General features: G+C 35.0%; 1 protein-coding gene across 4 annotated transcripts in view; it reads right to left on the bottom strand.

The window, feature by feature from the left end:
- Positions 1 to 13,145, bottom strand: part of LOC120624436 (protein outspread) — a 407,014-nt gene that overhangs the window by 238,194 nt on the left and 155,675 nt on the right. For all 4 annotated transcript variants that reach the window (XM_039890977.1, XM_039890978.1, XM_039890975.1 and 1 more), the window contains exon 2: positions 3,908 to 3,988. In XM_039890977.1, the coding sequence (XP_039746911.1) occupies positions 3,908 to 3,988 (81 nt within the window). The remainder of the gene's footprint in view (positions 1 to 3,907; positions 3,989 to 13,145) is intronic.

Here is a 13,145-nt window from a genome sequence, read left to right on the forward strand (position 1 = left end):
AAACGTTCAAGTGAAGTAACGCAAATAAACAAACAGAGGTTGTAAAAGTTTGTATATTCACCAAATTGATGTTAATCTATCTGCAATCTTAATGATTGATTTTGGAATTCTAATTCATCTACTAAGATTTCCTCACTAAGATTAAATATTCAAATAAGATAAATATAAAAACTAAAGCAAAAACCTAAATACGTTATAATCTCAAATCAATTTTTTCCATCCATCCACTAAATGCCATAGAAACTTTGGCGGGCCCTTAAACGGCCGTGGTAAATTGCCTATACAGCCAACATAACAACAATAATACAACAAAGTTATTTTTATTACAATAAGAATACGGTTATATATGCATACACACCTATCGACCTTTCACATTTACTTACTTAAAAAGAGATGCATAATTTTATAGGGTTCTAAAATTTTATAAATTCAAAACTCGTTTGAATTATTGAATCAAAAGTTGTACGCCCACTTTAATTATACATTCAACTAAATCTTCAGTTATTTAATTAGTTGTAAAAAAATATTATTTAAACTCATTTCTTTTGAAATGCCGATGGCTTTGTGTGGAATCCTTCCTCCCTTTTATTGCATGTCGGTTCAGGTAAACAAATCTCGGGTAACTTTTCGCAGAAACACTTATTCAAAACGTCGAATAATTTTAATTTCTTTGAACAATGCAGGTAATATTAAGGACCTGCTTATAACATAACAATGTCACCAAAGTATCTAAAACGCTAAGAATAAATATAAAACAATACTTTTTACAGACACATGGCAAGATTTCAAATAATTCATAACGCCCTGTTGAATAAGGTACCCATTTTTGAGGTAATACCTTACATACGTGCTATGTCCATAAATTGCTACAGCAGAGCATTATCTGGCAGAACGAGGTGAACTTGCAGAGGTGGTAGAATAATAGGCATCAATCTAGTGAGAATCGAATATACTGATTACTGTATGTTAAGACTTGAATGTACAGTGTACTATGCCGCAACTTTATATGTCGTAAACACCATTTTCAAATATAAAAAAAACATTTCAATTGATATACAAACATTTCTTTATGAGACTTCTTCTTCGTTAAAGGCATTTTAAAAGACCGTTAAGAAAAGCCGTATTTTGCATATTATTTCCTGGTTCAATGTAGGTTAACATATTTATTGTTAAGCAAAACACTTGTAACCAATTACACGAATCCGGTAATTTTTCGTAACGGAGCGCGTCACAATATGATTGATATTAATAATTTTAATTATTTGATGTATTGCGCGTCAAACTTTACATTTCATAAGAAATTATTTAACGCAAATATAGGCTTTAGGGCTTTTTCTTTTAGATGCAAAATATTATTCTCGGTTCCGCATTCGATTGTCAATGGGGAAACTCATTGTTGATACATCATGTTATTAATAAATAATCGGCCTTCGACATTCTATAATTAAAATTAACGTTGATTTAAAATGTAATTATTTTAATATTTTCAGATTTTTAAATTTCGATTATAATTATTTTCAGATTTGACGTCCTCTATGGTTATGTGATTGCTAAGGTTTGTAATTGGAAATGTCATTAAGATTTGCGCAAAAGTTGAGCCGACAGTATGATACAAACAAACAGACACACTTTCACATTTATAATAGTTATCTATAATATAATAAATTTAAAATTAAAAAAAAAACTCAACTTTCAATATAGTGTGTATTATTCTACTAGTCAAGCCCTTTCATTTAACACCCATTATGAGAAAGTTGTGAAAAAATTATGTATCCGTCATTTCGTTCCGACAGCCATCTTGGAAAGATTTTCATCAAACACAGCTAAGATCACTTTTGACTCATTCTCCTTTCAGAAAAAAAAACCAAATAAAAATCGGTTCATGCGTTCGGAATTACGATGCCAGACAGACACAGAAACACACACCCACACATACACACTAGGCTATTTTGCGCAAAATAAACATGATGTACATGCATTTTTATTTCCTTCCAGTTCAAAATAAACATAATATTGTTATAAATGCAAGTATCAAGTTTATGTTGTTCATATGTAATATGTTTAAATTCGACAATAAATTTCGGATTCGCCGAATGGCCGCCTCCAAGTCTAACGTGTTTTATTGTTTTTTTTAAAGAGCGTCAATGTGACCTTATGGGTCTTTATGCCGGTTATTGAATGCTACTTTACTTTTTTCAACGTCATATTTATGAGATAGACTAGCTGATGCACACAACTTTGTTTGCGTAAAACTATATAAGTCATTATCATTATCAACTCATTACCGGCTGACTATAGGGCACTGGTCTGAGGTCTCCAAAGACAGAAAAGGGTTTAGGCCGTTTTCCACCACGCCGGCCAAGTGAGGATTGGTGGACTTTACACGACTTTGAGAACATTACGTCCAGCTCGCAGGCATACCTGTTTCTTTGCGTTGTTTTCCTTCACCGTTAAAGAAAGTAATATTTACTTGTTCGAACACACCTAACTACGAAAGTTTTCGAATCGGTCCTTCCGAAAATGTTGCCGATGTCCACTACGCAATCGCCGCTTTTAAACGAACTATAATAAGTATCTCAATGTACATAATGTTACCACTATAACCGCTATAGTATAGGTCAACTGTCTAAGCACATGGTTGAAATACCATCAACACGTACGAAGCGTTTTGCTTCTTCCTTTCTGATCCGCACCGCAAAGGCCTGGAATGCCCTCCCATCTTCCGTCTTCCCTGATACCTATAATCTGGGTACCTTCAAATCAAGAGTGAATAGGCATCTTCTAGGCAAGCGCGCTACATCTTAGGCTGCATCATCATTTACCATCAGGTGTGATTGCAGTCAAACACTTGTCTATATACTTTAAAAAAAAAAAAAAAAAAAAAAGTATCGATTGACGCTGAATCAATCTGGAATGGCTATTTAATATCAATGACCGAAACTGTAAGCCGCGCCATTTTTTAAACAACGTGGATATTATAAGTGCAAACTTTCTAAATCGTCTTACCCCTTTAGGGTAAAATAAATGTTTTATTACGACCGATTACTTATTATATATATCTAACAGTGTTTTGGCATTACGTGAAGAAGAAGAAGAAGAAAACTGGCAAACTCCATTACATAAAACTCTGCAACTCTCGCAAATCAGGATTGGATTACAGATGAACAAATTTTATAAGTACCTACAAGAAGTACCTCCCAATAGAGGAGATATCACTGTAATAACAATGAATTACAATTCAAAGAATACTAATACGTTTTTTTGTTATGAATCCAAACATTGTATGTGTGGGTCGATTGTAATGACTGACGCGCAAGGTTTTTAGTTGACGTTTTTGTTGATCACTTCCAAAGAATCCAAATGAACAATAACAGAGACAGAGTCAAGTTAAAGGACGTCTAAGGACATGCATAAAGTCATGTTTTTAAATTGCATGAGTTGTCCGAAATAATCACAAAAACGGCGCAGTGTGTTATTATTTTGATTATGTAAAATTAACAATAAATAAGGAGTGAACATGATTGAAAATTTGACTCCATAATGGAAGTTGTATTATCAAAAATACTTCCTGACCGAAGTCATGCAACTTTACAGTTTTTGTAACATGTTAATTTTTAACCCCGACGCAAAAACGGGGCGTGTGTCTGTGTCTGTGTGTGTGTGTGTGTGTTCGTATATCCCTACACCCTCGAAGGAGAGAATTCCATAGAGAAAGACTCACAACAACGTGATAATGATCGGTACCGACGGTTTAACGTGCTTTGCGAGCTGACAAGGTCTGGTACTGAAAATGGTTCAAAAGAAAAAACACAATAAATCCATTTTGGATGGACCAGGTAATGCGTAGTTGAACATGCTAACCACTGGAACTTCCAGGCAGTTAAGTATAATACTTTTGTTTTATTACCTTTGTCCTGTAGAGCGGATTGGAGAAGTCCCAGCCCGGCGCCACAAACAGATATCCGCATTTCGATATCTTTCGGCTGGCCTGTTGACAAATAAAATAAAACTGTTAATAATATTAATTTACTAATATACAACGTGTCACCGAATTACGAAATAATGTTGAACGGTGCATAAGTATATTACACAAGGAATCACCCTGTAAAAATATTAAATCACAGGAAGCATATTTATTTTTCAATACCGACGAATTTGAAAACATTCTAATTGTTTACTTATGACAACCCTATTAATGATAAAAGACCGACACGTGCATAGTACCTACGCTACACGACGCGTACCTAATAAAGTGACATGATAATAGGGCTGTATGTGATTTATTTCAGTAAAAACTATGGCAGTGGTTTACTCACAAAACTATTTGGATTTTGGTTTCACAGATAAGTCACATTTACACCTATCATGGAAAAGGTCACCTACTGTCATCCTCCTCGCGTTTTACACTTAATAATACAAATATATTATTGATTTTTTTGTATTAAATGATCGTAATACAAAAAGCGGCAAATGCGTGAATGCGAAAATGTATTTTTGTAAAGTTTTACGTTCATACATAGTACTGCTTATGAAGAATATATAAATTACACCGCACTTCTAAGTTTTCTAAGTTATGTGCGTTATAAGCAATTAAATTATTACTTGCTTCAACGGCGAAGGAAAATATAGGCCTACATGCCTGAGTGAACTCCAAAAGGTGTGAGGGCCACACTGGTGGACTACGGCCTTAACCCTTTCTTATTGTGGGGGGAGACTCGTGCCCTGTAGTGGGCCTGTAATGGGTTGATATGACTGCTTATCTGCTTGTGTTGACTCAAATCAACGACTTTGCAATGCCGAACCAAAACAAAAGCTGGGATAAATAAAAAACGAGCTTAACTGAACTATGTACGATCAAATAGCAAAATGGCATCCACATCTTTCATTTCTTACAAAATAAGCATTAAGTTAAATTGAAACCGCCTTGAATACACCTAAAGTATAAGTCCCAAGTCCTAGAGCAACCAGAAAATCATAAATCATAGAAGCTGACACACCATAAAGAAATTAACAGTAAATGCAAATCGAAGGTGTGGGCGGTTAGCACGTTGGTCCGAACCCGGTCCGGGTGTTGGCCACAAACACTCCAGGCGAGAGCAAATATTTGACCAATGTTGACAAACCAACCTACACATTGATCGTGTCGTGCAAAGGTTAAATTAAATTTCATTATTTCTTTTAAAGAACTTATAAACATCTAAGTAGTACAAAAATCGGATACGACTTTAGAATTTTTACACGCATCAATTTAATGCGCTAGAAACACAAAAGAAGTCGTAATATATGAAAATTCTTGATAGCGTAGGCTTAAAATTTATTAATATTGACTCAGATCTACAGCCAATAATGATATAAGAATGATGTTTGAAGTTATCATAGTAGTAAATGTGCATGGACTTTACTCAAGAACCGGAATAATATTTTGTGAATATTAATTACTACTTTAATTTAAATACAAAGCCCCAAAAGAAAATAAGAACTAAAAACATTTTTATTTAAGCTTTTGTAATCGATAAAGGATGAGCACTTATTGAAAAGAAGAGAAGCGTCTCGAAGATAAAAGACTGCCCAAAGATTTCGACCTCATATCCTAAAGCGACTTGCCATGGAATCAGCAAAACCTTTTTGACTACATGTGCTGATGTCACCGGAGGTTTTTGACCCGTAATTACGTCACCAGTACAGTCGTGAGCATTAGTTAATATTTAGTCAGCAATCAAGAATGTAAGTCAAGTACCCGTTGATACTAAAGTACTGGAAAGTACTACTTTATTCTTTAGTACGTTTGACATTGATTTTAATTACATGATTAGTATAGTTAACATTTAGTTATTTCATCGGCATCTGCTATATATCTTTTTATTCATTATTCATCAATACAAATCAAGGCGTGTAATTGTGAGTATCATCTTTCCACTTTTAAAATCTGATCAATGAATTGTTTCAGGATTTTCATTAAACAGAATACAGAGTTTAATCGAATTTGTGTAATTATTTTTTTAATAACATATCTACTGATCGATATGGAAACTCAGAGCTTTTAAAATAAAACAAAAATAAAGAAAAACGACGATTGCGCAAGTTATTTGCCATTGTCCATGTGACAGATGGACCATCCGAATCTGTGAAATTATCTGAAGGACTTATACAGCTCCTCGCCAAATCGAAAAGGTTCCGAGAAGACTGTATATCCTTGTGGATACGATTCATGAAGACTCAAAATAAATTCCATTCAGATAAAGATACACAACGATTTGATAGCCACAACTTCTTTCTAAGTTAGTTTGGAATATGTACCTAGTATGTTGCGGACTGGTTATTTAACACATCATTTATTGACTTAAGCGAAAGGATCTTGCAGAGCAACGCCTCACCGTGTTCTGGTCGAATGTACCTTTGAGTGAACTTGACCGATCTTTTGCGAGGTACAAAGTTCGTCGACACTCAAGCGTGTGTCATCAGATAATGTGAATTTAAGCGCTCCATCAGACTACTGGCGCGGCAGCGCCGTTTTAATGTAAATCCGAGAAATCCAACTCCTCATAAATTTACCAACTACGTGAATAATCGTGATATTACGTGCCCACATCCCAAACTTAAAATATTTTAAAACAGGTCAAGTAGTGTCAAAGCTTTTCACAAGGGAATATTGCGCACTCAAGCAAGATAACTTGTCCAGTAGTTTTGAACGCCTTCACAAGGGTGGCATATTTATTATTTATCATTTATTAACAAATTCAGTTTATTTCTTCTAACAAAACAATCAAACTCTACGTGCTAGCTCGATTGAGATTTATTTATTATTAATGCTTAATGTTTTGCGAATCAAATAGTCATATCCATTCACAGAATACGACGAGTTTATCTGTCAAAACATCAGTTACTTTGGAACATGACCGAAGTATTGGTCAAGTCCTACAATTCAGCAAGCTAATCAGGGTAAAGCGGGGTTAGCCGAGGTTTAAACAACGTAAGATATTAGTGGCAATTAGCAAGATCGAAGATTTACCTTGCAAAACTTGAGAAACATAAGTTAGTTCACTCAAAGTTCAGTGTGTAAGAGAAGAGAATACATTTCGTATAGTGTCGATGACAATAAAGGCATTTTAATTGCAAACTGTGGCATTTAATGTGAACAGCAAGTGACTAATGACTGCAACCTAACTGTTGTCGTATCTGAACAACCACCGCACGGTAATTTAGCGAAACAATAGCGGCAAGTGGTGGAACAATGCAACGGTGTCCGGCCGTGTCCAGTTCACCCAACTGCATCGACGATAAACAATATTAGAAATCTGATTTGAAAGCGCTAACGGGCTAACGTGGTGCGATGAGTTCACTATATACACCAGAGAAAAGAAGGTTTTTTTTTTCAGATTGTGTGTAGCTGACTAACCCTTATGATTTTAACAGCGAAAAGCAGGCTTGTTGGCGTGCCTCGGAATCGGGCGCTGCCAAGAAGTGTTTGAACCCTAGGTCTCGAAGAGGCAAAGGGGTCGTCGGCCTTGGGGCGCCTCAAGTGAGGCCGAACCTCGGCTCAGGCGACGATTGGTGTGAAAGAGTTTCGGACGGTGATTTGGAGAGGAAGACGAGGAAATAGGAAGAAACCGGTGACATTAAAAAAAAACCTGTCAGACGAAGATAACCTCGTCAAATAGTACTTGATATAGTCCTCCTAAAGAGTATTTCTTAAACCGTCTGAAGGAAGCAGAAAAAAATAAAAGACCATGAAACAATTACTGTAGCCCATTGTACTGAGAAGTAAAAAATGTCAATGATTTTTACTATAGATTTTAGGCTAATTTGAGTGTAAGAAAGTTTCGTTCAATTCTTGCTAGTAAAATATTGAACGATTTTCCGTAATCGGAGTTGTCTGGAACTTGGCGCACATGTTTCCCATTACAATGCAATGTTTAAGTGTATAAGAGCTTATAGGATACGATCTCCGTTGAGTTTAAAGTAGACTTTACAAAGTTTGGGCTCGTTAAATTGGTAATAGTTGGATAGGTAAATAACTGATGGATAATATAGCCTGATAATGAAAAAGATCAGCCCTGGAGATTTGGAATAAAGGTACTAACGTAACACTCAAAATTCCATCTTAGCTTGACCTGCAATAATATAATAACGAACGAAGTAGATATAAATACATTAAGCAGCCTTCGCCTAGTGAAAAGATAACCTACAACAAACAAGCAGCCTAGAAGTGTTCTCAATCGCACAGTTCAGTAGCTTCCCTTAACATAATATCTATGTCAGGGTCCCACAACCGGTCGCCGACCGCGGTACCGTTATACGCCATTACAGCGACAATACCAATTCTGTGCGTATCGAATCGGTTGCGCGTGCGTCGCTAGATCGCTATCGGCCGTGTGGGACCCTTATCACCAGAAGTGCTTAAAGCGCTTGAGTTATAATTAAATGTATGATAAATTGTGTCTCCATAGTTGATGTGGGTTTAATGGCAGAAGTCTATGGTTGGTAACTAAGGATTGATGACAGACTTCAAAGGTCCCAATTTGTCGTCTGATTTTTCTCTGTGTTTGGGCCAACACGTTTATCCGTTGGTCACCAACTCTAGCGCCTCATACAACTTATTACACTAAAACCTTTCAGTTTTATATATCTTACCAGTGGTGTGACAATAAGACTGATAATAATGATGAGAAAAACTTAAAAAACTTTAATATTTGTAAAATTCGCATGTTTTGACATCTGTCACATTTTACTAGTATTACACTCGTAAACTCGTATTTTTTTAGATTAAGTAGTTGACATGTTGCCGACCAAATATAGGTATCTTAACGACCTCTAGCAGTAGTTCAAGGTACCTGGCGTGTACGACAGGTGTGAAAGACTACGAGTATGTCAAGGAATTTTCTTTTTTACCCCACTTTTTATTAATCTTGGTTGGGTAATCTTTTGATTAGCATTCGGTACTATAGTAGATATACATATAATACTAGTGTAGTAATACTGGATAGAATACCACCAAGTGCGGTAAGTAAACGCCTTTGAGAATATTTTAGAGAAATCTTAGTTTTATACCTGCATGGTTTCCTAGATTGCATTGCTTAAAATACACAAAAGTCCGAAAAGTTGGATGAGCCTAAAATCGGACTCGGTCTTCCCAAAAGTATGACCGAAGTCCTTACTGTGCTATCACTTTTTAAAACTGGAAAACATTCAACGAAAAACGAAAATGATAGTTTACATCATATTGTTATAACTGTTGGTATTTCAAATGTTAAGTGTAATATGAAGTTCTTAAAATGCACACGGACTTTCAAAAACAAACTGCAAGCAACGCATTAGTTGGCAATATAATAGCAGTAACAGTTTACGAGCGTGCGGTTATCCTAAAAACCCACCATAAACAATTGATTTACGAGCCAAGACAAGTTCCAGCTAGTTTCATATGTGTAAATAAACAGAAACGACATAGTTGTAAACTATTCAAAACTTTTTCCCTACAACTGTCAGACGTTCATTCCGTTATAAATTGTAAAAAAATACTTTTTTCAAAAGGCTGAAAGTCTACAGGAAAAGAGTAAATAAATATAAATATTAAATATACTACGACAATACATACATCGCCATCTAGCCCCAAAGTAGGCGTAGCTTGTGTTATGGGTACTAAGATGACTGATAATATTTTTATGAATAATATACATAAATACTTATATTTTATATACAAACACCCAGCACTGAAAAATATTAATGTTCATCACTCAAACATTTTCCAGTTGGGAATCAAACCCGAGGCCTTGGACTCATAAAGCAGGGTCGCTGCCCGTTGCGCTAATCGGCCGTCAAAGAAAGAATTGAAAGAAACTCTTACATTCTCTTACTTAATTCTAATTTTTTTTAATCTGGGTGATATAAATTAATTTAGGGAAGGGTATGTAAATACAAATTATTGTTAATGTTATTCAGAAGAACAAAACAGTGCATGCAAGAAACAGTAAAAGATAATATAGTAGTATTGACGGTCGGAAAAGGTCTTTATCGATCATTATCCTATAAAAAAAACAAACTGAAAAATCTACGATGTCGGACACCAGTAAGTGCTGCAACTATTTAACAAACTTTCACAAAGCATTCATCGCATGAATTCAGTACATTAATTTAACATTGCATGATACAAAAACACTTGGAAACCAACTCGTAACTTGTAAACCTATCAGATTTTCGTTGCATTTGCATATAAAACGTTCCACTGTACTTTCCACGTACTTTCATAGCGCACGCTAGAAGATATCTAAAGTTTCTAAGACGGAACCTTATTATCGTTAATTTGTCCTCGACAAGCGAAAAATCGTTGGAGTCTTAGATCAGTATAGTTATATTATTTATGGCTATTTAACCTATGGTTTAACTGATACGCTGAAGCGGGATAGCTGACTAGCTTGATTGTATTTAAATGTTTAAAAGAACTCTTCTTGTTCATGTCCCTATTCCGAGCTAAGTGGGGTGAGCACAACATGTATCCTTTCTCTAACCGTCATGTCACTACCCACTCTTCTTCTTCTTCGTCGTTTACTTTATTACTGAAGGTCGTGTCCGGATTCATGTTCCTCCGTAGAGTTTTTTATTCAAGCTATCCATTTCTATCTTCTGCCTTTTTGATAATTTCCTTCTTATTCCTTTGGGGCTACTTTATGAGCTGTCAAGTTAATGTAGTTTAGTATAAAATTATCTAAACATAAACTTAATATAAATTATTTCAATATTATTTTTGTATTACAAAATATTGAAATTGGCTCTATGACGCCTCTTTTGACTATTTCATATATACCCTATAACTATCTATTGCTAAGTTATACTCATTAGGTTTATCTATACCAATGAGCTTTCAACTAAACCATGCGTCTTCAACTGAGCAGTTACCGTTTCCACCCCAGACATATACTTCTACTTTTCACGACAACATGAAAGTTCATCAATTGGACCAAATAAAAATTGAATATTGTCTTAGCTATTAAAATAATTTTATTTTTCAACCTGTAGTAGGTTGAAAAATAAATGCTAATGTTGTAAACTAATGTTGATGTGTTACTCCGACAATACATGTGGAATTTAAACAGTCTTAATTGCTGCTGGAAACTTTTTTTTTAATACTTGATATGATCTAATGCCTATTATATACTGAATAAATACTTCATAACAAATACAAGCTACATATAATGTTATTAGACGTAGCTCTTCAGAGATTTTTGTGCAGCAGCAAAAGAGTCACGATCACCTCTGCACGACATCAAAGACTTTACCTCTGCCAATGCGTTTTTAGGCAACCATTATTATGGAAAGATTCTGTTAGTTAAGCCTAAAAGTATTGAGATAATACATTACAACACAAACATCCGGCATGATGAAGTATCAACAAGCGAAGTATTATGTATGTTTTCGCCCTTATACCTATCTACAAACTATTTAAACTTGAGGCTTATGTTAAGAGTAAATAAGACAAAAGTCCAACAGGTGAGGTTTGAACCTCCGACGTTTCGGATTTAGGTACGCTTATACCGTTAAGGTATTGAGGCTATCAAATTTAACATTTCGTTTAAATACGAGTAGGCCGATGTTAAGATAATCTTGACGTTTATCGATGTTCGTATCGATTTTGCGAAGTGTAACATCGAATTAATATCGACTCAACAAGGGGAGAGGGGTCGTGGGAACTGGGCGACTTGCACTTTCGTCGGCGCGCGATACCGGGCGCCAGGGAGTCTGCGCGTGCGCACGAGTCTAGCCACGGATTAATCATTCATCGGCTCCAGCGGGCCCTACATGGCGCGAGGATTTGTGGAGAAAGTTCGCCCGTTGTTGCTCCTAAGCAGGGAAGGCTTTGTTTAGCTTTGATTTGCGATTAGGCGCAGTGATTTAGGTATCTGCTTCATGATCGTCTACAACAACACTATCATTAGCTTTAGCTGTACGAAGAGTTTTGGTAACTATCTTACAACAAATTACCAACTACAGCTTTGATTAAAAAATTCAAAACTCATTTATGAAATAAATGGCATAGCTTATATGCACTTTTGAAGCGTCATGTCAGTCTGTTTGTAGCGACTATAACACCGATTTGGAAGGCAAATTCTACCGAGAAGAGTCTGCAAGAAACTCACCAGATTGCCCTTTGTCGTCATACAGCCATGCAGCTATCTATTTGAATATTTACGTAGCTTATTCACGTTGTGAACTGGTACGTAATGTATTTATGTCATACAAAATATAAAATTAACATTACACAGACAAGACAATTATAGCCGATAGTTTCACTTCCTCATATAACATAGGAAGTAGTCAAGTTCTAATAATAACTTTTGAATAAAAACATGCTAAACATTATGTACATAATAGAATATAATGATGCCATAATACGCAGAATATAATTTATATAAGTTTATAATATACACAAGTTTAATTAATATTCATAAAGCACTCTTACAGAAAAACCTGTTTTAAGACTAATTTAACCGAACAAGGAGAAAATAAGTCTTACTTATGGCTTATGATTTTATATTTTTATTATTTGTAAATAGGACCTGAAGATATAAAATAATTTCTTCGGTAATAATAACGGAGAGGTTCAAAAATTTAAATTAAGAAAACAATCGATATTAGTGAAGAATTATATAAGAGTATATATAACTCTAGACATAAATTGAAATAAAGCAAAATTCAATTAAAAATAAGTTATTGCCTATTAATAACATTGAAGCTGAATGAACCATCAAGAGTTCTCAAGAAGAGAAACGTAAAACAAAAACAATAACATGATAATTCAAAGCCGGCATAAAAGATATCGAGTATAATAGAAAAATCAACAAAGATGTCACTTTCTCGACGCAGCGGTGAACGACAATGCGACATAGCTCAAGAGCTGCTGGGAAATATTGAGAGGGTGCTTTTGCAAAACGCTAAAAGTTTAGTTATTCTGCGTTACCTGAGTTTAAGAACAGATAAATACTCCTGCCATCTGGTTCATGAAGACTTAATAAACATTCTTCCGACTATTAGTTACCGACTGACCCACCTGTTAATGATAATAAAAAAGTAGGAATCGGCGTTATTATTGACTATAGATGTTATTTATTTTCCAAATTCTCATTGACCATAAATAATATTTAATATCAAGAATT

Source organism: Pararge aegeria, chromosome 6 (assembly GCF_905163445.1).
Source record: "Pararge aegeria chromosome 6, ilParAegt1.1, whole genome shotgun sequence".
Lineage (NCBI taxonomy): Eukaryota > Metazoa > Arthropoda > Insecta > Lepidoptera > Nymphalidae > Pararge > Pararge aegeria.